This window comes from Tursiops truncatus, chromosome 19, assembly GCF_011762595.2.
Source record: "Tursiops truncatus isolate mTurTru1 chromosome 19, mTurTru1.mat.Y, whole genome shotgun sequence".
NCBI classification, from domain to species: domain Eukaryota; kingdom Metazoa; phylum Chordata; class Mammalia; order Artiodactyla; family Delphinidae; genus Tursiops; species Tursiops truncatus.
The window spans coordinates 51,151,051-51,177,513 of NC_047052.1; the positions used below are offsets into that span (position 1 = coordinate 51,151,051).

Genomic DNA, 26,463 nt, shown 5'->3' on the forward strand with positions numbered 1-26,463 from the left:
TTTAAAGCAACAATAAACGTTTATTGTCTCACACAATTTCTGAGGGTTGGAAATCAATGAATGGCTGAGCTGTGGGGTTCTGGCTTAGGATCTCTCACGAGGTTGCAGTCAGGATGTTGGTGGGGACAGCTGTCACCTGAAGGCTTGACTGGGGCTGGAGGACTTGGTTCCTCGACATGTGTGTTTCTCCAGCGGATGACTGCTTGAGTGTCCTCACAATGTGGCAGCTGCTTCCTCTAAAGTGAGTGATCCTAGAGAGAGTCAGGCAGAAGCTGCAGTGACTTTTATGACCTAACCTTGGAAGTTTCACTGCCATTTCCACAACGCCCTGTTAGTCACACTGTCAGCCCTATTCAATGCGGGAGGAGACTACACAGGGGCCTGAATACCTGGAGGTGAGAATCATTGGGGTCCATCTTGGAGGTGGGCTTCATAGTTCTGATATAGTATCTTTATTATTGTAAACAATATTGACTTCAGAACTGTCTCAAAAGTTTTTTCCCCTCTACTCAACAGCTGTACCATTTAGAGGCCTGTGGCTGCATTATAAGCCCTTTCTTCCTTCTCTGTAACTGGGATGGAGGGAGGGCTAATTCATTGGGCTGGAATAACAGACACAAATAAAGCCAGCTTCAACGTTAATATGAAACACTATTTCCCAAGGACGTGCTTTCTTACTCACACTGTTGGAAATTCTATCAGTAAAAATGAAACATCCCACTTTGCCTGTAGGATTGAAGTCACTTGATACATAGTAGCAGCCTTGATTTCCAACCCAGGTGCAGAGTAAAGGGTTTCTGGACCCAACACTACACATCAACATTCATCTTGCAGTTTGCAAGGATACAGGACCCTGGTTCCTTTTGCAGTCCACACACTGCTTGGCTCTGAGCCTAACATACAGTCATCACCTAAATTCCACTCTTCCTCCAAATCCTATAATAACTCTACCTTTTCCTTTGTCAAGATGCTCCATGGTTTCTCTGTTGTGTGGTCTCCATCATCTCAGTGGGTCAATAAACTTTAATTTGTCAGACTATATTCCTGGTGTTGTCAGGCTGATGGATTAAGATACCTATAATCTTCAATTGCCGTGGCTCCCAGCCACCCTTGGGAGATAGATTCCCTTCTCTTATATGCCCAAACCGTTCATCATCTGGCCCCAGCCTATTTTTCTAATCTCAGTTCTTTTTTCTTCTTACTATTTTCTTTTGAAAGGGAGATATAATCATTTCCATACAGTAAACTGCACGTCTTATGTGTACAACTCAGTGAATTTTTAAATATGTGTATGCCCAAGTAATCACCACCCAGATAAATATATAGCACATTTCGGACACCCCAGGAGCCTCTCTGTCCTCACCCTGCCAATCTATCACCAGTCTATCACTTTTTGAACTTCAGATTCTTTTTATTTTCACAGAAACACATATAAACATTCATAGACTTTAGTCATCTGGAACGTCCTGCCTCAAAGAATGCTATCTTTGGCCTCTGATGTTCCTTCTGTCCTGGCAAGGGCTCAAGTCCCAACCGAAACTTTTGAAAATATTGCAGGAATGAATGAATGAATAAAAGTTATAACTGCGATTGAATGCGCGCCTGGTGGAATGGCGCCACAACCACTTCCTAAGGGGAAGTGCTGATTGGGCAGTCACGTGATAGGGGCCGAGCCTTCCCGGAGCAGGTGAGGCAGGTGCGGTCCTGTGTCCGGATAGCCCTGCGGGGCAGCGGCTCGCGGCGGCCATTTTGCGGGGCGATCACGTGAGAGGACGCACGCTCAGCGGGGCGCTCACGTGACCAGGGGCGTGCTGCGGCCGCCCGGGCGGACCCGGCGAGAGGCGGCGGCGGGAGCGGCGGTGATGGACGGGTCCGGGGAGCAACCCAGAGGCGGGGGTGAGGCGGGAGGCGGACGGGCGGGAGGAGGGCGAGCCCCTCGCCGGCCGACCCCAGGATCCCTCCTGCCGGTATGGGGCCGTGCGATCGCCAAGCACTCCGGGGCAGAAACTCCGGGATCCGGCGCTGCCAGCTTCCACCCACTCCAGGGGTCCCGGGCTCTCTGGCCTCTGCGTCCGGATCCCTTCCTGTCTGGCGCTTTCGGACCCCCGAGAAGCTGGGGAGCCCCATAATCCAAGCCCACGGGGCAGGCCCGGGCTTGTTGCCTGCACCACTTCCTGGTGGGAGGGGCGGGTCTCCCCTCAGTCCCCTCAGGCCAGGGGTCTGGTTGCATGAAGTGTTCCCTCAGCCTCCTTCCCCGGAAGAATGAAGGATACAGGCCCAGGACTCCTGCCTCTTTCTCCATCAGGGACTCAGCTGCCTGGGCCCCCAGTCACTTTATCTACCAGGGTCCCCTAGCGTTGTCCTCCCTCAGGGATCATGAGCCACTCCAGTTCCCTGGATCCCCCTAGGACCCAAGAGTTCAGGCACCTCTTACCTCCTTTCTCCTCTAGGGCCCACCAGCTCTGAGCAGATCATGAAGACAGGGGCCCTTTTGCTTCAGGGGTGAGTTTGAGGTCTGATTATTGCGGAGCAGATTTGAGGAGTGAGGCCCCATTCTGATTCTGCATTCCCTGCAACTCCATTCCCACTCTAGTTTCATCCAGGATCGAGCAGGGCGAATGGGGGGAGAGACGCCCGAGCTGGGCCTGGAGCAGGCGCCCCAGGATGCATCCACCAAGAAGCTGAGCGAGTGTCTCAAGCGCATTGGAGATGAACTGGACAGTAACATGGAGCTGCAGAGGTGTGGTCCCTGGGACCCAGGAGTCCAGCCAGTGAGCCCCTTCTCCCTCAGAACCCAGGAGTCCCAGCTCCCAACCCCCACTTTCCCTGGGATCCTGGAGTCCAGGCCCACAGCCCCCTTTTCCGTCAGACCCAGGGGTCCAGGGCCCCACCACTCAACTCAGCACTCTGGACTCCCAGCCCTCCCCTGCCCTAGGATCTTGAAACTCTCCTTCAGGGAGTCATTTTCCCCAGTTTCCTCAATGTCCACCTCGTGGCTCTCCCCCATGATGGCTTCCTGGCTCAGGCCTCAGTTTCCTTATCTTTGGTATGGGGTGGACACCAGAGTTTCCACACTCCGCCTGATCCTCCCTCCCCAGCACTGGCTTTCCTCTCTCCTGCAGGATGATCGCGGCCGTGGACACAGACTCCCCCCGAGAGGTCTTTTTCCGAGTGGCGGCCGAAATGTTTTCTGACGGCAACTTCAACTGGGGCCGGGTTGTCGCCCTTTTCTACTTTGCCAGCAAACTGGTGCTCAAGGTGGGCGGCTGCAGGGCTGTGAGCCCAGGCAGGCTCCCCTATGAGGACCTGGGACTTGTGAGGTCAACCCCTGTGGCAGCCCAGTAACCACAGAGGGAATGGAGAGAGGCAGCTATGGACCGCTTGTCTGCTTTTTCATGCATTTATTCATTCAACAAACATTTATGGGGCCTATGGTGTGTGTGACCTGTACTCGGCATCCAGGACACAGAACAGAAAAGGCTAGGTCCCTGCTCTCAGGGAGCCCACGTCGTATGATGAGTGCTGAGCGAAGTAAACTAGGGTGACGTGATTGGGCAAAGAGGTCAGGAAAGACTTCTAAGAGGAGGTGACGTGAAAGCTAAAGTTGGAATGACAAGAAAGATGCAGTGATATATTGTATAAAGATGGGGGAAAAGGCATCCCGTAGAGGGGCAGAACATGCAAAGGCCCTGAGGTAGGGCCAAGCCTAGTGTGTTGTGGGCAATGAGGAGGCCCATGTGGTTAGAACAGAGTGAGGAGGGGGAGAAGGTGAGAGATGAGGGCAGATTGCGAGGGTCTTGTGGGCCGCTGTAAAGACTAGCTTTACTCTGAGTGCGACAGGAGTGATTGGCTGGTTTTAAACAAGAGAGTGAGGTGACCTGATTTATAAATAGAAAAGACTTTTCAAGCAAGGAGAGCAAAATGTTAATTGTAGAATCTAGGTTGTGTGTATATGCCTGTACGCTTAGAAACTTTTTTAACTTTTCTCTTTGAAGAGTCTCATTATAAAATATTGGGGGAGGGGAAGCCCAGCAAATTATTTTGGCCCTTTTGGGTAGAAAAATGGATTATGGGGCACAAGGGCAAAAACTGGGACGCTGACAAAGAGGTACCTGTAATAATCCTGGCTAACGGAAGACTGACCTGGAGTCAGGGGGCAGCATTGGAGGTGGAGAAGTAGATTTCTTGATGTGTTTGCAAGATTGAGCTGATGGGGCTTGAATGTTAGAGGTGAGGGGGACAGCAGTCAGGGTGATGGTAGGGCTCCGTGTGGAGCTGGGGACAGCAGGTGAGAAGCAGCGAGATAAAGGCTGAGTAGGGAAGCTTAGGGAGTTGAAGAGCAGGCGTCAGGCCTTACCTGGTCTGAAGGTCAGAAAGCCCTCTCTGGGGAAGTGACATTAGACCTGAGCTGTGAGGGATGAGTGAAAATTCCCTAGGTTGAGGTCCATTGAGGCAGCAGAATTAGCATGTGCAAAGGTCCTGAAGCAGGTTAAGAATTTGGTGGGAATGAAGATATGGAAGAGGGGTGGGAATTCCCTGGCGGTCCAGTGGTTAGGACTCCGTGCTTCCATTGCAGGGGGCACGGGTTCGATCCCGGGTCGGGGAACTAAGATCCCACAAGCTGTGTGGAGTGGCCAAAGAAAAAATAAAAAAAGTTTAAAATTAAAAAAAAAAAAGATATGGAAGAAGGGCAGTGAGGCACAGAAAAGAAGAGGAAAATTGGAATGTGATCAGGTCAGAGGCTTCACACAGAGCCTTGTGGGCCAAGATGTGCTTTCGATTTTTTAATCCCAGAGGTACTAGGGAGCCATAGATGGTTTGTGAGCAGGGAAGTTGACAGTGACCAGATCCACTTTACAATTTATGAAGCTCATTCTGACTGTGAGTGGAAAAGAGACTGCAGAAGGGCAGGAGGGGAGGCAGAGAGTTGAGAAAGGAGGCTGGGGGCCATTGCCCCAGGCAGTGGCGACAAGGCTTAGTCCCTAAGGCCCAGTCCACTCCCTGCAGGCCCTGTGCACCAAGGTGCCCCAGCTGATCAGGACCATCATGGGCTGGACCCTGGACTTCCTTCGAGAGCGGCTGCTGGGCTGGATCCAGGACCAGGGTGGTTGGGTGAGGCCCCTAACCCCATCCAATCCCCCACTCCCCTGGGACCCCTGGGCCTTCCTGAGCCCACCACAGTGGTACCCTCCTCCCCATTTTCGGATCATCAGATGTACTCTGTAATGCGTTTTCTTACATGTCTGATCAACCCTGATTCATATGACACCCACTGACCTCTCCATGACCCTTGACCTCCTGGTGACCTCTGACCCGACTAGTGCCTTCTGCCCTCCCTGGTGCCTCTACTTCCTTCGGAGTCCCTCAAGTTCTATGATAACTCTTTGGCCCCCAACTCTTTAGTACCATTAATCTTAGGCCCTTGCCCCCACTCATGCCCTCTGACCTCTCTGTGACCCCTCACGTGCTGGCCCAGGCTGAGCTGCTGAACTGCCTCATGTCCCTATCCCCAGGACGGCCTCCTCTCCTACTTTGGGACACCCACGTGGCAGACAGTGACCATCCTCGTGGCCGGAGTACTCACTGCCTCGCTTACCATCTGGAAGAAGATGGGCTGAGGCCACCAGCGGCCTTGGACTGTGTCTTTTCTGCATAAATTATGGCATTCTTCGGGAGGGGTGGGGACTGGGGGCCATGGGCATTTTTCTTACTTTTGTAATTATTGGGGTGGGGTGGGGAGGAGTGGTCTCGGGGGGCAATAAACCTCTTTCGGGCCACACTTTCAGAGTCTGAGTCACTGGGCCCACTTCCTGGCTGTCGCAGGAGACCAGGCTTCACGTGCTGACCCATCTTATTCTGAGGTTGCCTGGTGCCCTCTATGGGTAGGTGGTGAGTTAAGTCTTGGCCCTGCCCTTAAGGAGCCCACAGTCCTGAGGGGAACCGAGGTGACTCGAGATCACATGACTCATGTGTCACAGCCTAGGGTATTGTGTTAGAGGCAGCACTGTGCCAGGCCCAAACCCGGCAGAGGGGGCTGGGGCGGGGGTGGGGGGTGGATATCAGGGTAGCAGGGTGCAAAGCAGCCTCCTGGACCCTGGGAACTAGGGCCTGGAAGCTTCCACCATATGGGACCACAGGAAGTTGCACATTTACTGAGGTGGAGAAATGGGGAAGAAGCTGGAGGGGGGCGGACCTCGGGAGGACTAGGAAAGCAGGGGAGGGCGCTGGAGCCTTTTGGGGAAGCCCCTGGAGGCTGGAAGGCTGAGGAGGCTGGAGAGAGGGTCCAAGGGAGGACTCCAGGGGAGGCCTGAGCTTGAGCTGTGTGGTTGCAGAGGAGACACACAGGCTGGAGACTGACAGGTTGTGGAGGGAGGGGCTGGAGAAGGAGGAGGAGTCTAGGGTCTGGCCCCGTAAATGGGAAGGGCCCTCCAGGAGAGGGGCAGCCCCCTGGGAAGATGCTGCGCTCACAGAGAGGCACAGTAGATTGAGCCAAAGAAGGAGAATCAGAAAAGGGAATCACAGAGAATAAGGTCACTCGGAGAGTCACAGTTGGTTGTCACCTCTCTGGCTGTCTTTCTTTGGCCGCATTGGGTCTTCGTTGCTATGCGCAGCTTTTTTTGTCTCTAGTTGCGGTGAGCGGGGGCTACTCTTCATTGCGGTGCCTGGGCTTCTCTTGTTGCGGAGCATGGGCTTTAGGCGCGCGGGCTTCGGTAGTTGAGGCACGCAGGCCCAAGGGCAGGCGGGCTCAGTAGTTGTGGCTCGTGGGCTTAGTTGCTCTGCGGCATGTGGGATATTCCCCGACCAGGGCTCGAACCCGTGTCCCCTGCACTGGCAGGCGGATTCTTAACCACTGCACCACCAGGGAAGTCCCACCCCTCTGGCTCTCCATCCCCCTCTCTCTGGGTCCTTCTGTCCCCTTCTCTGTCTCTGTTCCTGTCTCTTTGTCCCTCTCTGGGTCTTTCTGTCCCCCTGTCTCTCTCTCCCTGTTTCCCTGGGTCACTTGTCTTCTCCTATCCCCCCTGATTCCCCCCACCTTCTTCAGATAATCTTTATCTCACCCCTTCCTCTCCCTCCACCTGTGAGCACTTCCCAGGTCACCTCTCCTTTCCCAGGCTAAAGGTCTTTGGGCTGAGGTTTGAAATTTGGTGAATGAGTAACTCAGACCCCATTGTGACTGTGTGCCTGGGGCAACTGCCCCTCCCCCAGAGGCTTGCCCCAGAGACGGCCAGTCAGGGGAGAGATGGCAGATAAGACAGAAGTGAGGGGAGACTGAGTCACCACCCAGAGAGAGGGGACAATATGGCCACAGGCGGGAGCCCAGGGAAACCATCAAGGGAACTAAAAAGACAGTGCCTTGACAAAGCACTCGAGGTGGCACCTTGGGGGAGGGGGCCAGACTTGGGGCCCAGCCAGGCCTAGTTCCCCGGGTCCCAGGCAGACTGCAGTCCACCCAAAGTAGATGAGGTCAGCGAGCGGGCTCCACCCCGCCCCTCTGCGGGAGCCCCTTCCAGAGCTGAGTTCAGCATGACTCAGCACGGCTGCTCTCCTGGCACTGGCCCAGACACCACTTGAGGACCCCAGATACCAGCCTGACTGGCGTCCCCTTGATCAGGGAGTACCCTGCCCGGGCTGCTTGGGGAGGCTTCTCTGCAAGGTGAGCCCTGACCTCTGCTCCCAACGCCCCAGCGGCTTCAGCTTTCCTGCCCCAGCCGGACAGCTGCCTCCATTAGGGCACTGAAAGAGGGTCAAAGTCCTGTCTTTGTTTCTCCTTCCCCGCAAACAACCACAATGGGAGCTCCTGGAGGGCTCCTTCAGCCAGCTCTGCCACCCAGGCACCAGCCTGGACCAGACACACTTTACAAATGTCCATTGGTTAAAGACAGACATCCCATCCGTAGGTCCCCAGACCCTCCTTGTTTCACCAGGACTCAGTACTTCTCCGTGATCTTGAAGGAGCATGCGTCAGGCAAGACAGGGACAATTTCAGCGAGGCTGCTTCAGCGTCAAAAAGAATTCCCAGTCTCTGGCTGCCTTCAAAGTCATCTCCACGAAGTGCAGCCTCAGAGGGACCCCCAAAACTCCAGTGTCATTTCACCCCTCCCCATCTCAGCTTCCAGAAAAAGCGAGCCCCTAAAATAGCCCCTAGGTATTCCAAGGGGCTCAGACAATCTTTCGAGCGCTCCAAAAGGCTCTCCAAGACCCCTGACCTCTTTAAAAAGCCCCTGCTAGGCTTCTGGAAACATCCCTCTGCCCCACTCCGGGGCTGAACAGCAGGGCTCTACAACTGTCCTTTTAATCTCGCAGATCACTTCAAGGGCCTAAAGATCGCCCTACCCACCCCCCCGGGGAAGTTTCCAGAAAAATATGGACTTCCACTGTGAACTCTAAAGCTACAGAAACTCCCCCCACCTTTGAACCCCAAGGCTCCAGGTCCTCCCAGAGAGAGACCCAAGGTTCCAGAAATATCATCTCACAGCCTTCCAAACTTCTCAATGATCCGGGTACCCCCTTATCTCCCAGCGCAAACCCCAGTCATCTGGAGGTTTCTGCACCTCTGAGGAACGCCCCCAGGGTTCCAGTAAAGCCCGTGCCCTGACACAGCACCAGAATCCGATCTACTTTCCTGAGACACCCCCAGGACCCAGGAATGATTATTTTCCAGGGTTCCCAGTGTCTTCATTAATCTTTCACCTACTAGAGAGTCTCCCTCCCCATCCCCCCCCAGAATCCCTTGACTTCGCAGAATTAGCCCCAGAGCTGTTGCACCCCGCGAAAACCCCCACACCCCCATTCCCCATTTCACAACAGCCGTCGCCTACAGGCGCGTGACTTCCCCACCTCCGGGGGGGGGCGGTGTCTGTCTAGGAGTCCTATATGCTCCTGATTGGTCACGCGTGGGCTCCAGGCCCCGCCTCCCACCACCGCAGATTGGCCGATTGCTCTCCCTGGCCGTCCCACTTCCGAGGGCCTGCGCACTATAAAATAAGCCGCCTTGGCCATAGCAGTTTCCATTGCGCTCGGCGGTTCCCCGGATCTGTCTCTTGCTTCAACAGTGTTTGGACGGAACAGACCCAGGGTCGCCCTTTCTTCCAGCCTCCGACCACCCTCCAACCTTCGGAGTCCCACTCATCTATCCACCCTCCAACCTTCGGAGTCAGCCACTCAGCTGTCCTCGGTCACCGGGACCAGCCAACACCATTTTTTGAGCCGAACTCCTTATTACCGATCAACCATGAGCTCCCAGATTCGTCAGAATTATTCCACCGAGGTGGAGGCCGCCGTCAACCGCCTGGTCAACATGCATCTGCGGGCCTCCTACACCTACCTCTCTCTGGTGAGGGTCCCCAGGACGCCCCCAGCCCAAGTTCCCCTCAGCTGCGCACCTCCGGCCCTCTGCGCACGCGCTGGCCTTCTTTGTCCTGTTGGATAGTCGGAGGCGGAGTCCGCATGCCTGGCCTCGCCTCCTGCTAACCATTGTTCCCGCCATCTCTTCCCGCAGGGCTTCTATTTCGACCGCGACGATGTGGCTCTGGAGGGCGTGCGCCACTTTTTCCGCGAATTGGCCGAAGAGAAGCACGAGGGCGCCAAGCGTCTCTTGAAAATGCAAAACCAGCGCGGCGGCCGCGCCCTCTTCCAGGACGTGCAGGTAAATAGTGTGTGGGCATTGGACTACATCTCCCAACAGTCCCTGCACTAGAGGCCCCTTGACTGTATTGGTTTAGGCACCGCGTAGGCCTCTCGGAGATTGAGTTCAGTCTTTTGTGGGTTATTACAGCTGGAGATCGAGGCGCACCCAGTTCTCCCAAGACGTGGCGGTCTAGAGCGCAGCGTGTAGTATCCTGGGACGTGTAGTTATAGGACACTGGGGAATGATAGATACAAACTCTTAGACGTTTTTTTCCGATTAAGCCCTCTACTCTCGCAACTACTGGAAAATTAGTTTGTAGTCCTTTCCAGAGTATGTGGCTAGTACTGAGCCGTTTGTTTTCGGTATAGAAGCCATCTCAAGATGAGTGGGGTAAAACTCAGGACGCTATGGAAGCCGCCATTAAAATGGAGAAGAACCTGAACGAGGCCCTTCTGGATCTGCATGCCCTGGCTTGTGCCCGCGCAGACCCCCACGTAAGTATCTCCAGTCATGTCTATGAGACCTTCCCTGGAATGATGCTTACATACGAAGCATTGGCCTCATTTGATTGGGCAGATTTCCTTCTGAGCCTCCTTCCCCCATCTGTCACATTGTTAGATCTGTACGTGGCAACATTTTCTCTTTTATCACTCAGCTCTGCGACTTCCTGGAGAGCCACTTCCTAGATGAGGAGGTGAAACTCATCAAGAAGATGGGTGACCACCTGACCAACCTCCGCAGGCTGGCTGGTCCCCAGGCTGGGCTGGGCGAGTATCTCTTCGAAAGGCTCACCCTCAAGCACGATTAGGAGCCTCCGGAGCCCAGTGGCCTTTGAGGAGCCCCTCTGGTGTCAGGGCTTCTGCCTGAAGCCCCTCTCTGCAGCCAGTAGGCAGCTTGTTAACCACACTGGAGCCCTCTCCCAAGCCTTGGACCAAATGGAAACAATAAAGCTTTTTGCAGCAGCTAGTGGTTTTATGTGTGTATCCTGGGAAGAAAGGTGGGATCTGTTTTCACAAGGCTTCTGGCTGCATTGGGCTGGCAGGGAGAGAGGAGTTTGGCGCTCTACTTCTAAGACATAATAACACCTGTGGGGTGTTGCTGTAGTGGGTTTTCTGCTTTGCCAGGCTGTTAACTGCCCCTCCTAAGATGGTAGAGCCCAGACTCCAGGGAGAGTCTAATAAAACCTGGAGTTGCTAGCTGGAAGCAGACAGCTGTTAAGGAGATCAGTAATGAGAAACCGGTTCACATGAGTTATGTTGCTAGGCACTTGCCAAGCTCTGAAAGTACTCTGCCTCAATTCTGGGAGGCTAAGTAGAAATGTGAGCTCCTTCATATGGGTAAGTTGAGACAAACTGTGTAAATTACCCATGGTAACCGGGAGGCACACCCAGGTCTGACCTCCAAAGGCTGTTTGTTACAGGTGTGGAATTCAAGGCACATAATAGGTAGAAACTGGCTAGTGGGTCTGAGCTGCTGAGGGCACATGATGTGAAAGAGGTGCTGAGCTAGGGGGTTCAGGGCTCAGCACAGACAGAAATGGGATGTGAAATTATCCAAATGGGAACTGAAGAAGCTTGAAGATGATGTAAGCAGCTGCTGGGTCCAAGCAATAAAACGATGTCAGCTCTGACCCCCCCACCCCATCCTATTTCTGGTAGCTGAATCTAAGAGGAAACGGCTGCTCAGCACCATGCCTCTCCTGCTGGTAACTCTGGTGGGGGAGGGGACCCGGGTGTCACAAACACTGCGGCTAACAGAGAGATGATCACACATCCAAATTCAGAGCTTTCTACTCCCCTGAAAAGCGATTGATTCAGAGATGCACGTGTAGCCTAGGGACGATTAGAACTGAAAGGAGAAAAAGATTTTTTTCCAGAGTGCTAGAAACATGCTCTAAGCCAGTGCTGTCCAACAGAACTTTTTGCAGTGATGGAAGTGTTCTGTATCTGTGCTGTCCAATAGGGTAGCCATGGGCCACGTGTGGCCACAGTGGCTGTTGAGCCCTTGCATATGGCTAGCGCTACTGAGGAATTTAAGAGCCTGAGGCAACTTTGCCACTTGCAAGTCGAGTCAAAAACAAGAGAGTTGCCTTCCTTTGAAATAACACTGGAATCCAGTGGCAATCCAAGTCTCTAAGACAGTAGAATGAGACAAGAGAACCGGGACCCAGCAGTGGGCAAAGGGAGGAATCAAGAGGTGAAGAGGGAAGGAAGAGGAGGGTGGGGCCAGGATTGAGGCCCACCAAGCCCTCCGGTCAGACTAGACCTGAGATTCTTAAATATAGATGTATTTTTTCATCTCTGGACACACTTCAATCACACCCCTTCTGCCCTCCCCCCTCCCAATTGCAAACCAAGGGCAGCAGACACAGCACAGCACACGTGAGGGGCCCCTCCCTTTCACCAAAGCTGGGGGCAGGGCACAGCTTAGGGATGGAAGAGCCTCGAGGTAAATATGGAGGTTCTAGAATCCAGTGGGCTGAGTTCTAGACCAGAGGGAAGGGACCAGGTTGCAGCAAAGTGGTAAGGTTCTAAATTTGGCAGCTGGGACCTAGAATCCAGTGGTTTCATGGTGGGTCTAGCGGTTGGGGGTTATGTGTGCAGGTACTGGGGAAGACAGCCAGTTGTCCTCAGCAGAGGGATTCCCTGTAGGGCACAGGAGTTTAGAGATATGGGGAAGAGTTCAGACTCAGGGAAGAAGGAGTAGGGTCTGGTCCAGAAAGGCATCTAGACCAAGACAGCTTGTTCTCCAGTAGGAATGAGAAACCAAGTGGTTCTGCCCCCACTTGCTTGGCCAAAGTGCAGAGGAAGAAGGGAGCAGGGGTGGAGGGATCCTCCAGGCAGAGCCGGACACCCCAGGGAGGGCTAAATCACAGTAAACACGAGTGCACTGGCCTGGAGCCCGAGTTCTGGACTTAACCTGCATTAAGTCCCTGAAAGTGCCCCAGCTCTGGACTTGATTGTCTCATTAGCACGGACTGCACGTGGTTTCCAGTGCTTGGTGGCCCCGGGCCAGGCCTGGGCATGGCAGGCTCTGTATGCTGTAAAATTAGCAAGCCGCAAGGGGCTCAAGGAGCCCCAGCATAGAAGGCAACAGAGCAGGTTTCTGAAAACCTCTGGCACCACGGCAGGATAATGGCAGATTCCTGGCCTCTGGGATGGCCTGGGGGACTCCAGGGCACAGATTATGCATTCTGGAACCCAAGAAAGGCACGGCGTTGAGGATTCTGGAGTGTTTGGGATTTCGAGAGAGGAGCTAGAGGGGCTGGAGTGTATGGCGGAGGGGGTAGGGCTGTGGACCCCACAGAGGGCTAGGGATCTGGAGTGGAGTTTAGGGACAGCGCCATTCTGCATCCACCCTCAAGATAAGGGAGGCAGGGTTGGCAGGGGAGTGCGGGTCAGGGGACTTAGTTGCGCTCCTCGCCCAGGGAGCTGGCGGGGCTGAGGGGCTCGCTGGGGGTGCTGACTGAGCTGGAGGGCGCTGTGTCCACCGAGCCGCGCTTGCTCCCGCCGGTTGACGACGTGCAGGAGGCGCGGCGCGGCCACTCCGGGGCGCGGATATTGCGCCGGTCCTTGGCAGCCTCCTCGTCCTCGTCGTAGCGCTCGCCATCTTCATCGGGTGGTCCGTCCCGGGGCTCCTCCTCATCCTCGCTCTGGTGCGGGCTGGAGTGTCTCGACAGTGAGGGCGATGGTGGCACTGAGGCTGGCCGCGGGTAGCGGTAGCCCTGGGTCTGCGTACGGAGGTGTGGGCACAAACCGCATAGTGAGCAGAGGCCTCTGCAGCCTGCCTGGGCGTCCAGCGTCCTTGAGGCCTTGCAACTCCAGGAGGGACACCCTACTTCACCCCACCCTTCTAGCTCCTGGCCCCCCCTAGAGAGACCCCGGATCCACTTACCGCATCAGCCTCGTGGGGCTCGTAGGTGAACTGTTCTGGAAAGGCCTTGGCCAGCGCCATGTGGCGCGCAGACATGTAGTACTTGTTGGGGGGAAAGAAGAGGAGTGGGCATCAGGGGGCAGGAGCCTGACCCCGCCCCCAGCAGGTTTGGAGGTGGGGTGAAGCCTGGTTACACGTTTTATGCAGATGAGCACAACCTGCGGTGGTTTCCAGTTGGCCCCTCTGCTAATCATCCATCTTTCAGGCTCCACCCCTTATGTAGATAAGCAGAGCTGTGAATGGACAGTCTCTGAGCCACACTCCTTTAACAGGGGCGGAATTCTCCAGTCAGGTACCTCTTTGGCCGCACCCTTATGCAAATAGAGAACTTCCCACCTCTGTGGTCTTCCAGTCTGAAAGTTGATTCTTTTCTTAAAGGGACAGCAAGCGTTACAAATAGGAAGAGACCATGCCCTTTGCGCCAGCTTTCGAGGCACGGGGAATCAGAGACCCAGAGCCGTAAGTGACTTATTCACAGCAGAGGACAGGGAGGGGAATTATACCCGGCCTAGGTATTTCCAGTCCAGAAGGTCGGAGAGGCGCTCCGTGCGGTTCCGCTGGATAATGCGCTGCCGCCGGCTCTGCTGGCAGAAACTGTAGAGGAAGGAGGTGAGCTGCGAGCAAGAATCATCCAGGCCTCGGAAACGCCGGTCCAGAATGTAGATGCCTGTCGGGGCCAGAAAAAGTCTCAGAAAACAGATTGGGGAAACCTTCATTGTCTCTGGGACTCTGCAGATACCAGGACGCCTCCTCCCACTGGGACTCAGGAGTCCACCCCCTCCTCTCTTAGTGACCCAAGAGACCACGCCCCTCCTTCCCAGGATCCAAGAGTCCCGGCTCTCATTCTGGGCGCTGACCGTAAGCTGAGGGGTCTGCGATGTGTTCCTCCATGAAGCAGCCGAAACCAGAAAGGTTGGTGGAGACACTGGGGATACCCATAACCGTGCACTCAGCTGCGGGAAGGCGTGAGAAAGGTCCGCTTAGCTTGCCCCTCTTTATTGCCTTAAATCCCAGTGAAAGCCCCAATGGCGCCCTCTATTGGCGCCTTTAGTAAGAGCCGGGCGCAGTGCCGCGCAAGTCAGGAACCAGACAAATTAGGCTGTGCATTAAAGTATGATAGTCCCTATTCCTTAGAGGGGAAGCTACTAGGCTCAGAAAAGGGAATTCATTTGCCCCAAGGCCTCAGGGTAAGGAAGAGTCCATAATTGGGTAATAAGGATGCTAATTTATTGAGCACGGTATTCTGGGCCAATGTCTACCATTTTAATTTATCCTCATGACCTGTAAGACACTTTTTTGTGCCAGACTGCACTGTTTTGGTTGTCATAGCTTTATAGTCTGTTTTGACAAGAGGTAAGACAAGGTCTCTCATTATTACTATCACTGTGTACAGAGCACCTACTACACCTCGCTTACTCCCTTAAATAACGCTGAGAAATGCTTCAAGGAGTTTATTATAATTTTTATATAAGTGTTTCTAAAAACCTCTGTAAGCTGCGAAAGTAGGCACTACATATAACAAGGCTTATGGGAAAAATAGGGTTGGAGCTGGTCACACAAAACCTATGCACCATTTTAACCGTGGAAGAAACTGGCAAACTTGTCAAATCACTCATCATTTAAGAAATATTACAGCAAATGTGGTGTTTATTTTGCCTTAAAAACATATGAAAGTAGCTTGATTGTTAGAGAACAAGCTGTGCATTTAGCTGTTGTTGTTTTGGGGAACCAAACAGTAGCAAATTGGGAGAAATCACGTGTGAACTCTGACATCAGCCCTCTAGTTACTCACATGAGCTACTGTGTCACAAAAACACATGAACAGACTTGTTTCCATTGTTCCTGTTTTGCAAAGGAGGAGTCTGGAGCTCAGGAAGGGCCAGTCCCTTGTCCTGGGATCACGCCAGACGCTGAACTCACCTGGTGTGTAGCCCCAAGGCTCATAGTAGGAGGGGAAGACGCCCAGGTGGCAGCCGCGGACAAACTCCTCATAGTCCACAGGGAGCAGGGGGCTCGTGGAGGAGAGGAACTCCGGGTGAAAAATCACCTGGCAGTGGAAAACAAGGGCTCAGCCCGAGCGCCTTATTTAGCTACTCCCTGGGGATCCCAGCGAGGATGAAAAAGTTGTCTAAAGCCACACAAGACAGTGTCAGGACAAAGACTGGAATCCAAGTCTGCCTCAGAAGCAAAGGTTCTTTCTAAACATTGCAATCCTTTGACATACCAGGGGAGATGGGGAATGTGAGGCTCAGGCTCCAGCCCCCATATCACCGCCCTCCCCAGCACCACCCCACCCCCCCATGCCCAACCCACCCTGGCCAGTGCCCTCACCTTGACCCTGTCGGCACTACTATTGAAGAGGCCAATTCGGCGGATGGTGGTCAAAATAGGATCTGAGGAGTCGTCCAGCATATTGTGGGTGCACACAGGAGGGAAAGACTGCCGCTGTAGGGGCCACAAGTGGGGTGGGGGGGTCAGGGAAGGGACAGAGGGCTTCCTACTTCCCCATGAGCCATGCTCATCCTGGGGATCTAAGGAGACAATTCCCATCAGGTTGTGGAGCAACAAACCCAAGAGATTACCAGGAGTTGTAGATTTCCTACTTGGCTCTATCTGTAAAGGTTTTCTTTTCCCTCTAACCACCATAAGCCGAAAAGAAACTACAATCCCAGCTGTCTTAGAGGCAGAGCCAGTGTTAACATGCCTCATAGACTAGAGGGAGTTGTAGCTATCTTGTTCTGTACTCTGGGCTTTCATCAAAGAAACCCAAAGGGACTGTAACTCCCAGCAGTTGATGGGGGCTGTGCCTTTCAGGGGCTGCTTGCCGGAAGTTATAGTTTTCTTATGAAAATCCTGGATCTCTTTCTCTCCAAGTTCCTTTTACTCTCCATCCTGTATTCTCTCCACCTCCACCCTCAAAAGAGGCCCAAAGAAACCACAATTCCCAAGAGCCACTGGAGGAAGACAGAGTTAGTGTGATAGCAGTCCCAGGGGCTGCTGGGATATATAGTTCTTTGCAGCTGTCCCATTATTCCTCTCATTAAAAGATCTACTCATCTTCAGTTTACTGACTCCAGGAGCCCAGGAAACTACAATTCCCAGCAGCCCCATGGCAGAAACATCCTCAGTGAGGCCGACTGCCTTAGGAACTACTGGAAATTATAGTTTGGCCAAAGACAATTCACACCTTGTTTGTGCAACTTGGCTGTCTTGGTTTCCATTCCCCAGGATTGGGGGAAATCACTAACCCTGACTATAGGTACGAAAAACCCTTGACTCCAGAGAATAAAAGAACTCTAATTCCCAGAAGTTTCTGGGGCAAGGGAAGAGTCAAGGTAGCAGAAAGCCCTGAGGGCTGCTGGGAGTTGTGGTTCTCATTTTGTGACGGCTAATTTTCTCCAAGGTTTCCCACCCATCTAATTAACCCCAGATATCTAAAGAAGCTACAACTCCCAGGGGTATTTGGAGACTAAGACACAACCAGTGGGATAAGAAACAGTAGCTGCTGAAAGTTTTCAATGTTCTTCAGTGAATAACTGTTGTTTTTGTTGTTTTTTCTTCTTCTTTGATCGCACCATGCGGCACGTGGGATCTTAGTCCCCAACCAGGGATCGAACCCGCACCCCCTGTGTTTGAAGCACAGAGTCTTAACCCCTGGACTGCCAGGGAAGTCCCGAAATAATTTTTTTAGCTGACCTGGCTCTATCCCTAGAGGCCCAACAAAACTACCACTCCCAGCAGTCTCTGGGGGAAGAGGTGGAAGTAGCTTGCCTCAAGGCCCAGGGTTAGCTGGGAGTTGCAGCTCTCCTTTTGCGGCTATCTTGACTTTAGTTTAAGGTCCCTTCCACCTTTTGTTCATGGATCCCCAAGGACTCAAAGAAACTACAACTCCCAGAAGCCTCTGTGGCAGAATAAGCTGTGGGAAAGCAGGCTGCCCTAAAGGCTTCTGGGAATTCAAGTTCTACCAGTCAGCTCACACACACCCTTCTGGCTTCAGAATTGATTCCTTGAATAAGGACTGCCAACAAAGCAGAACTCCCAACCATCTCTGGGGTCAGAGCTAACACGGCAAGCTGCCTCCAGGGCTGCTGGGAATCGCCATCTTTCGACTCAGGAGTCCAAACCATACCTGCGTGGCAAAGATGGCTCTCTTCATCATAGTGAAGTCTTCCTTGTCCAGCATCTTGTTCATGTCTGGGAGGCTCCCCCTGTAAGGTGAGCAGTGGGATGCATCTGGGAATGGGTGATGAGAGGGTTTAGAGCCCAGGAGGATGCAGGGCTGAGGGCGGGACACTCACACCAGCAAGGATTCATAAAGCTTCCTCCCAAACTTCTCCTTCACTGTGTTGGCCGTATCCCTGGAAGGAGCAGAGCAACAACATCACTTATAGACCAGCTGCCATTTATTGTTAGGCTTCTGGGGCAGCTGGGAAGTTGAGGTCTGAGCAGAGAAGCTCTGGATATTTCTGGCTGGAGGATGGAGACTCAGGGAATAGGCCCTGGAAGGCTCGGATCCCTTGTGCTTTGCATCAGCTCTGCGGCCAGGGACAGGTGGCCTTCCCTCTCTGACTTCAATGCCTCATCTGTCAGATGGGGATAAAAATAGAAGCAACCTCAAAGGTTTGCAGTGAGAATTCGATGAGGTCATGACAAAAAGTGCACAGTGCCCATCACACAGAGCCTTCCAAAAATGTCAGCTATTATTAGGACTTAGGCTAGTCCTGGTAGTCGTGATGCTAAGCCCCATTTTATAAAAAGGGAAAATTACATTCTGAGAGAGGAAAATGTATGGACACAAGTAAAGCTAGCAAAGAGTGCCACCCTACAACTTCATTGACATTCCTCTGTTCATGGTCCTCTCGTAGCTCTAGCCTCATTTTCTACCCCATCTCCCTAAGGTACTCTGCTTCAGCCCCGCTGGCTTCCTTGCTGTTTCTCAAACATGCCTCAGGGCCTTTGCACTTGCCATTCCCTCTGCCTGAAATGCTGTTCCCCAGATACACACAGGGTTTCCTCCCTTGTTTCCTCTCTTGGTCTCTACTTGCTGGCACTTACTCAGTGTGGCCTGTCCTGACAACCCTGTCTCATATTCCAGTCCTGCTTTTTTTTGCCAGAGCACTTTCTATAGAACTTTCTAGAATGTGAACACAATAAGGGCAGGGATTTTATCTTTTTGCCTCACAGCTGTGTTCCCAGTGCCTAGAACAGCACCTGGCACACAGTAGGAGCTCAAGAAATAGCTGATGGCTAACAGGTGTTTTTTACAGATGAGGAAACTGAGGCTTGAAGACGGGGAGTGGTTTGCCTAAAGTCACAAAGCCAGAGCAGGACAGGGGCATGAGCGGGATCTCGCCAGCTTGATACCAGAGCCCTGGTCATGCTGTCACACTTGTCCTGCCTGCGACTGCGACTTCGTACTGCCCCCGAGTTGCAGGCATCTGGAGCAAGTAACTTTGCTGGGAAACAGGTGGGGGATGGGTTGATCATGTCACAGATGACAAAACTGAGACTCCAGGAGAAACAGGGGACCCAAAGCACACAGCTGGGAGTGGGAGCGGCAGGGATGCCGGGCTGAAGGCTGCTGACCAAAGCTGCTTGCGCACGGCTTGGCCCTTAAGGGTTTCCACGTTGAAATTGTTGGTCCGAGCTGGCATGATGAAGAAGGCAACCACTGTCTGCTCGCTGCCATTCACCTGGGGCAGAGGAAAGGGAGGGTGTGTGTGTGTGTGTGTGTGTGCGTGTGAGTGTGTGAGGATCACATGGGAGAAGGCTGTCCCACCCTTTGCCACCCCCCAAGACCACGAGGACCCTGCCATGCCCCTCACTGTCAAGGAGAATTATAGGACAGAGCTACCATTCCCACGGGGACTCTGATCTTCTTTCTGGGTCCCTACACTCCTGTTTTACACATGGGTTTCCCTGCCCCCACCTCCCCAGGTCTCCGTTCTCCCCAGTCATGTACTGATTTTCTCATCCTCCTTGTCCCCTTGCAGCCCAGGCCTTACTCTGAGCAGATAGTTGAGCCGGGCCAAGGCCTCCAGGAAGACATCGGCCCCCTTGTTGGAGAATTCATAGCGGCCAGCGATAAAGAAGTACAAGGTCTTGTCCAAGTTGAAGTCCAGGTGCCTAAAGAAGCCACAACACAGGGTGAAGCCAAGACCCTCACCCACTAGCCCCAGCCTTGAAACTACAAACCCCAGAAGCCACAGGGGCAAAGAACATCTTAGGACAGAGGCATCATGGGAACTCCTGGGAATTGTTCTTTTCTCCTTAGATGGGGATTTCCTTAAATACTCAGCCATTGTTCTGGCGCTCAAGAACTCAAGAGGCTGAGTCCTCAGCTGTCCCCTCTGCTGGCCCCAGGAGTCTGGGTTCCCAACCACCCTCTCTCTCAAGACCTAGGTATCTGGCCTACATACCCATAAAAATGGCCCCGCACAAACTCCTGGATTCGAGCCTTGCTCTGAGCATGGAGGTTCTGGAACTCATGCATGGCAGAGAATTTCTTCACATTCAGTCCATTGGGGGTCACGATATCTGGGATTGGGGGAGAAGGTCCCACATTTCATTTCTTCATTTCTTCGTTCAGATCAATGTGGCTGAATGAATAAATGAAGGAAAGACCCCTTTCCTTTCACGATGTCTTTGTTTCAATAGCTCCCCAGTGAGCTCCTGTGGTAACCCAGCTGCCCTGCCACTCAGATACCTTCTTGCCCAATATTGCATGCTTATATTCACAAGCCTGACTACAACTCCCATCAGCCCCTGTGAATGGCTAACCAGACAGGGAACAGAGCAACATCAGGGCTTCTGGGAGTTGTAGGTCTTTTGTTTCCCCTATGCCACCCTGAGCTGGGGGGGATGAGTCAATGTCCCCATCCTGCTTCTCTATCTTCAAGCCTCTTTTAGGGCCCCAATCATTTCCTATTATCATAAAAATTAAAGCATATCAGTGAAAAACTATAACCTCCATCAGCTCCTGGGGCAAAATCCAGGAATATAAGGAGCTAGACAGCCAAAGGTATTCTGGGAGTTATAGTTCTCACCTTATACCCAATGAGAATGGATGCTATAGTTTGGGAAGAATAACTGGTTCCAACACTGCTTTTCTCAAAAACAAAATGCAAGGAACCTCCTTCCTCTTTCAGAAGACCAATATCTACATTAGCCAGTAAAAGAATTTTACCATTTCTGAAATTAAAGAAACTACACTTCCCATTAGCCTCTAGGGCATGCAGCCAGGCAGCCTCATATTCAGGTCACCAACCTAGGGCATTTTAGGAATTGTAGTTCTGTGCTATTTACAGCAAAAACATTGCAACAGGCCTTGGCATAGACTACCTCGCTTACGTCTACAGACCCAGGTCTATTTCCTACCTGGTTTCCTTTTGAGTAGGTGCTGAGCCTCAATGGCGGTAATCTGGGACACGGTAGTGAAGACATGAGCGCAGTGGGCTGCCGCCCGCTCCATGCAGTAGCGGTGATAGATTTGCCTCTCACCTGCTTCCTTGTCCACGTTGAACTGGGTAGGGAGGGAGGGCAATCAGGTTAGAAGAACTGGGGAGAAGACAGGCGGTCCAGACTCCAGGGTCTTAGGGGAGATTGGGCCATGAAGCTGGACTCCTGGGCCTGAGGGTGGAGGGGGTTGGGGACTTGGATTCCTGGGTCCTGGGGGAAGAGGGAACTTGATCCCCTTGGGCTTCGCAGACAGCCTCGGGCTGTCCTGAAATATTGGCAACCCCCATCTGCCATGCTCCCAGCTCACATTCTCCAGGTTGTTGTAGAAGTCCACGGCACCGGCACACAGGTATCGCCCCAGCAGCGTGGCGTGGGTCGTGAAGATGGTAGCCACGGGCAGCCGCCGGGCACGGCATAGGCAGAGCCCGATGCCCGCCAACCACTCATGGAAGTGTGCAACCACATGTGGTTTCTCCTCGCTCTGGGCCAGGAACTGTGGGGCAATAGGGATAGGGAGACACACATGTGTCTCCATGTGTGTTGTGAAGACAACCAGCAATCCCCAACGTGGATGAGGAAGCAGGGGAGAGGTCAATCTATCCCCACAACCGCAGAGTGGGTGGTGACCCATTGCAATCCCCATGGGACAAGGAGCTCTAAATCCTTAAGGCAGCCAGACTAGCTAGCTGACTTCATTCCCAGAGGCTGATGGGAGCTGTGTTTTTTTGACCAACCTTCGAAGTCCCAGAAGGGCTGAATTGGAAAGACCAAAGTTTTAGTGTCCCCAAGTCCTGAACACAATTTCTGGACACCTTTTATGTCAATCAAGAGTAGACCTGTACTGGATACTGGTTGAAGGACTACAACTCCCAGAATGCCCTAGGAGCAGCCAATTCATAAACTGTCCCAGGGTATGGGAAACAAGTTTCTTGAGCCTTTTAAAATCTAAGAGAGGGTCCGAATTGGGGTTCCTGGTTCTCAGATAGGCTGGGGGATTCCCAAACATCCGGGGACTCATCTGAGAGCCAAGTCCCGCCCATATTAGAGAACTACAACTCCCAGAACTCCCTGGGGGGTGAGCCCTCCCGTCAAGCCAGCCTCCCCAAGAGCTAATGGCTTAGAATTCCTATATTTGGAAGACTGGAGTGAATGAAGCTGGGGTTGGGAGACTGGGTCTTTGAGGAAAGAAGAATCTTGGCCCCTGGATGTCCATATTGCCAGAGATCAGAGCTAATCCTCGGTTTAAAGGACTACAACTCCCAGAATGCTCTGGGAGACACTGGCCACCCTCTGGCCTCGGATGGCCATTGTAATTTGGGGCCTGGGGTCGAAAGGAGTGACACGGGGATTGGCAGTGGGGCCTACCTCACCCAGGAACCAGGTGGTGAGGAAACCAAAAAGGACGGCGTCGTTGCCTTCCCGGTCATACCAGGGCACCCCGATGTTGCACGTGTCCCATAGCTCCCCCTTCCAGCGCTCCAGGGCCCAGGCTGAGGCCCCCACGTCGAGGAGCACCACCAGGGGGCCCCCCTCGATCAGCCAGCGCCCGAAATACACCTGCAGGGGGACACAGGGAGGCTTAGGGTTTTGGCCACCTGTCTCTGGGCACAGCAACTGCGTTTCTCCCATCCCCAGGGAGACGTCTGGGTTCATGGGCTCAGTGCTTCTACCTTCTGTTTCTGTATCTGCTGCTAATTTCTCACCTACTGCCTTATTTCTCTATTTGCCATTAGTTATTCCCACCACAATTTTTTCCCATCTCGGCTGCAGCATCTCCCTATCCCTTGCTTAGTTTCTCTAACAGTTGCCTCTCTTCTCTACTTATAAACCCACATTGCACGTGTCCTGTCTCTGTGCCCCCACTGCCTTATTTCTCCACCCTGCTAATCATTTCTCCAGCTCGCTGCCTTGCTTCTGTGTTCGCTGCCACATTTCTCTCACCAACCATAATGCTGCTTTCTCCCATTATCTTTCCTTTCTGCCGCTCACTCCTTGTACTGGCTCCTTCTTCTTCCACTTGCTCCCTTGTTTCTGATCCTTTCGCCATATATTTGTCACCTGCTTCCTCTTTTCTCTGTCCATAGGCCCATCTTGTACTTTGCAGCCTCATTTTTAACACTGCCCACCCACTTTCCATGCATGGGGGCTACATTTTTCTACCCACTGCCGTGTTTCTAAGCCTCGTGGTCGCATTTCTGGCCCTGCCACGTTTCATTGATCTGTTGCTTTCCTCCTGAGACCGTGATCCAGATTTTGGGCCTGCTGCCAGATTTTGGGCCGAAAAGCCGTCCTACTCATCCCCAACCTGGCTTTTCCCGGCTTTAGGCGCCTGACCCCCTATGCTCCTCCCCCTCCCAGCTGTTGTCTGCCCTTTTGCTGGGGGGGCTATTCTTAGGCCCCCAGCACATGGACAGCAGCTGCCATGGGGGAGGGACTGAGCTGCCCTAGGGTTCCTTAGGGACACAGTCCCGTCTAACTGGACTCCAGACCCCACCCCAAATCAGAGGCTGTGAATGAATGAAGGCAGCATTGTACCTCTCCCTCCCAGACCCAAATGTCTGCACCTCAGCCCTGCTGCCTTATGGCCCTCTCCCTGGGGGACAGCCACCTCTCTGTCCTCATCCTTCAATTCTCAGCGGGTGCCTGGGACTCTCCCCTCCTCCTTTTAATTCCTGGCTGCGCATCCAAAACTCTGTCCCCTGGGTTTGCCTGCCTACCTCTCCTCCCTTCCTCAATATTCCATCTTCCTCTCTCCTTCGAGATCCTTCTCTCTAAAACATCAGGCTACCTCTTTTCTGTATCTGGACTCTGTCTAGCTCCCTATTGCTCTAACCACTGGGGCCACCATCACTTTTTGGAACACTCAGCCTCTCTCCATTGCCTGCCTGTCCACCTCAGTCTGCAAGTGTGGCTGCTTTCAGTAATAATGATGATGATAATAATAACCACGACGACACCTCACAGCTTACAGACAGTACTAACTGCATGCCAGGTCCTGGGCTGAACACTTTTTATGAACTATTTCATCCTCCCAGGAAACCTATAAAGCGGATGCTATTAGCATGTTCATTCGCCAAGGTCACAAGGCAGGAAGCAGAGAAGGCGAATTTGAACTTCAGGCTCCAGAACTCCTGCTCTGGCCTCCTGCCTCACCCCCAAGCCCACCTCCCCTGGGTTTTGTCTGGCTGTCCATCTAGCTCTTTTCCTCTCTCTGGGTCTGAGGATCTTGGTCTCTTGGGACCATCTTTCAGTCTGTCTCATACCTGCTGTCTGTCAGTCCATTCACCAATGTCTTAGAGCTGGGGGTTCACCCACTCACTTCACGGGGTCCTGCATCTGTCTGAGTGTCTGTCAGATATCTGCCCGGGAAAGTGCTGGGCCATCCTGAGTTTCTGTCCATGCCTCCCTCTCTCCCTGGGGCTGTCCATCCCCTGCTCCTTCTCTTGCTGCTGCCCCCACCCTGCCCTCAGCCGGGCCATGTCCCACCTTGCAGCCCTTGCTGTTCATGGAGTCCAGCGTCCTCTTCAGGGCTGGGGTCGGGGGCTCGAGCAGTTCCACCTGGGTCCTCACGCCCTGCTCCGTGTACGGTCCCACCAGGTAGTAGTTGTCGCCCCACTCATCCCCTGTCACCTTCGCCTTCGTCTGCAGCACCGTGTAGATGCCACCCACTGTGGGCAGAGGTCCACAGATCTGGGGCCTGGGGCGGGGTGGGGGGTGGGGCCGCGGGAGCCCCGGACCTCTGGCTCAGAGGGAAAAGGGGCCTGGGAGCCCACACTTCAGAGTCAGAGGAAGGAGGGGAGAGGGCAGTGGTGGACAGTACTCCTGGGTCTATGGGAGAAGGGGGCTGGGGTTGGGACTTGAAGGGAGGAGTGTGCTGAGTCTGAGAGAAGGGGCTGGGGGCCTAGGCTTCTAGGTGTGAGGGAATTAGGGGCTGGGGCTGAGGAGGACATAACCTGACAAGGGTTATTAGGGCCTAGCTTCTTGAGTTCCCAGCTTACAGGAGCTGGATTTAAATTCCCAGTCAGGCTCCAGGACACAGTAAGGGAGAATCCCTCTTCGTGGCCTCATTTAGGTTCTCGGAGTTGCCCCAAAGAAGCCAGAGCTGTTATTCCTCACCCCCACGGACTCTGCCGACCTGTCCCTCAGTTCCCTCTCCCTACATGGGGACACAGGCATGCAGGGCCCTGCCCCTCCCATGACTCCACTCCAGACCCAGGAGTCTGGGCCTCCAGCCTCCTTACCTTCTGAAGCCTGGGCCCTGGAGATCCATGTCTCCATGTTCACAGACCTCCCCTTTCTCTCCCAAGACTCAGCAAAGCAAAATCCCAGCTCCCTTTGTTCTGTGGAGCTAGACTGCCTAGCTCTTGGGATTCCAGCCCCAGCCTTCTCCAAACCCAGAACCTCAGGTCCTTTGGAGCCCAGAACCCAGAAATCCAGGCCCCCAGCCACTCCCATCCCAGGGCCCAGCCCCTGACCAGCTTAGGACTTCCCAGCCTTTCCCCATTCCTGCGCGCACGTCTCTGAGGCTACAGGCTCCTCTACTTCTAAGAACCCAGAGCTCAGGCCCTCAGAACCCAGGCATCCAGGCCCTAACTCTCTCTCACCCTAGGATCTAAGAATTAGGGTCTCCAGCCCCTTCACATCTTTACTCTCAAATGACCAGTTCCCCAAATTCTCCCACCACGATTCACGCATCGTATCTCCAAGTGGGCTCTCTCCCAAATCCGGAGTTACATCCCAAGACCCTTCCCCCTAGGGCCACAGTTCTGAAGTGCAAAACCCCTCCCCCCATCTCCTTCCCTATTGAGGACCCAGGTCTCTGGTCTTTTTTCATTTTAGCCCCCTCACCCCTAGGACCCAGGACCTGGGTTTCCAACCTCCTTTCATCTTAGGCGACTCATCCCCTCCCTCCAGGGCCCAGGAGACAAACTCCAGTCCCTCCCCAAGGACACAGGAGTCACAGGCTCCTTGCCCAGGACCCAAGAGTCATGCCATGCAGCCTCGTTACCCCCATCCCCAGCTGCCCTTCTCGTCCGGGTCCCTCCGCCCGGCGTGCTCACCCTTGTTGGCCACCTCCCAGGCCACCTCAAAGAGCACTGTGTTCTCCAGGTCGAATTCTTCGTCCCAATCCTCCAGTCCTGGCAGTGAGGACACGGACAAACTGCGGTTTAGAGGCATGGCCGACGCGGTTAGAGGGCTCCGGGGGCCACAGGTGGGGGCCCCAGAGGTGTCTGAGGAATGCACTGGGCAGGGCGCTGGGCCAGGTAGCTGGTGCCCGACGGGAAGCTTGCACCACCCTCAGCTTCCTATTGCACGACCGCACTACCGCCTGGAGCGCTCGAACCGGGGCCGGAGGCGGCCGCAGCGTCACTGAGCCCAGTGGGTTTCCTGCAGTGAAACCTTGCGGCCACCAGGAGACGGTGCCCGCCCCCCGGCCAGCGCCA

At 53.8% G+C, this 26,463-nt stretch overlaps 3 protein-coding genes across 6 annotated transcripts; 2 read left to right on the plus strand and 1 right to left on the minus strand.

Annotated features, from left to right (window-relative positions):
- GYS1 (glycogen synthase 1) lies at positions 1 to 26,396 on the minus strand. 3 transcript variants are annotated; one of them, XR_012328062.1, is made up of 17 exons: positions 26,080 to 26,395; positions 24,506 to 24,687; positions 22,385 to 22,576; positions 21,327 to 21,512; positions 20,939 to 21,083; positions 19,981 to 20,098; positions 19,567 to 19,687; positions 19,148 to 19,254; positions 17,860 to 17,919; positions 17,691 to 17,769; positions 15,893 to 16,006; positions 15,482 to 15,608; positions 14,419 to 14,514; positions 14,065 to 14,228; positions 13,523 to 13,603; positions 9,384 to 13,358; positions 1 to 251 (listed from the first exon to the last, which is right to left on the minus strand). XR_012328062.1 is itself a non-coding variant. In XM_019927249.2 (16 exons), exons 1-16 carry the CDS (start codon positions 26,195 to 26,197, stop codon positions 13,035 to 13,037), a joined length of 2,214 nt encoding a protein of 737 aa, XP_019782808.1. In that variant the 5' UTR covers positions 26,198 to 26,395; the 3' UTR covers positions 9,231 to 13,034. The 3 variants fall into 3 exon arrangements, 1 of the variants encoding a protein (XP_019782808.1); XM_019927249.2 differs by lacking the exon at positions 1 to 251 and having other exon boundaries at positions 9,231 to 13,358; XR_012328063.1 differs by lacking the exons at positions 19,148 to 19,254; positions 19,981 to 20,098 and having other exon boundaries at positions 26,080 to 26,396.
- BAX (BCL2 associated X, apoptosis regulator) lies at positions 1,790 to 9,324 on the plus strand. 2 transcript variants are annotated; one of them, XM_033845724.2, is made up of 6 exons: positions 1,790 to 1,896; positions 2,451 to 2,502; positions 2,594 to 2,740; positions 3,123 to 3,258; positions 5,008 to 5,123; positions 5,476 to 9,236. In XM_033845724.2, exons 1-6 carry the CDS (start codon positions 1,863 to 1,865, stop codon positions 5,654 to 5,656), a joined length of 666 nt encoding a protein of 221 aa, XP_033701615.1. In that variant the 5' UTR covers positions 1,790 to 1,862; the 3' UTR covers positions 5,657 to 9,236. The 2 variants fall into 2 exon arrangements, with proteins under 2 accessions (XP_033701615.1, XP_033701614.1); XM_033845723.2 differs by having other exon boundaries at positions 1,791 to 1,896; positions 5,008 to 5,112; positions 5,514 to 9,324.
- Positions 9,218 to 10,549, plus strand: FTL (ferritin light chain). Its single transcript, NM_001280630.1, is given in 4 exon segments — positions 9,218 to 9,334; positions 9,500 to 9,646; positions 9,997 to 10,122; positions 10,284 to 10,549. Coding segments are annotated over 4 exon segments (528 nt in total). The 5' UTR covers positions 9,218 to 9,232; the 3' UTR covers positions 10,437 to 10,549.
- Positions 26,397 to 26,463: the final 67 nt, after the last annotated feature.

What these genes read in the sequence shown, in the direction of transcription:
- BAX (XM_033845724.2), top strand. Translation starts at nt 1,863, where the DNA reads ATGGACGGGTCCGGGGAGCAACCCAGAGGCGGGG. An exon ending in GGGGCCCTTTTGCTTCAGGG is followed by an intron (nt 2,503 to 2,593) that starts GTGAGTTTGAGG and finishes TTCCCACTCTAG; the next exon opens with TTTCATCCAGGATCGAGCAG. An exon ending in GGTGGTTGGGTGAGGCCCCT is followed by an intron (nt 5,124 to 5,475) that starts AACCCCATCCAA and finishes CGTGCTGGCCCA; the next exon opens with GGCTGAGCTGCTGAACTGCC.
- GYS1 (XM_019927249.2), bottom strand. Translation starts at nt 26,197, where the DNA reads ATGCCTCTAAACCGCAGTTTGTCCGTGTCCTCACTGCCAGGACTGGAG. An exon ending in CGCAGACCCCTCAGCTTACG is followed by an intron (nt 14,229 to 14,418) that starts GTCAGCGCCCAG and finishes TGGCCCCGACAG; the next exon opens with GCATCTACATTCTGGACCGG. An exon ending in ACTGGAAATACCTAGGCCGG is followed by an intron (nt 13,604 to 14,064) that starts GTATAATTCCCC and finishes CCCCCCAACAAG; the next exon opens with TACTACATGTCTGCGCGCCA.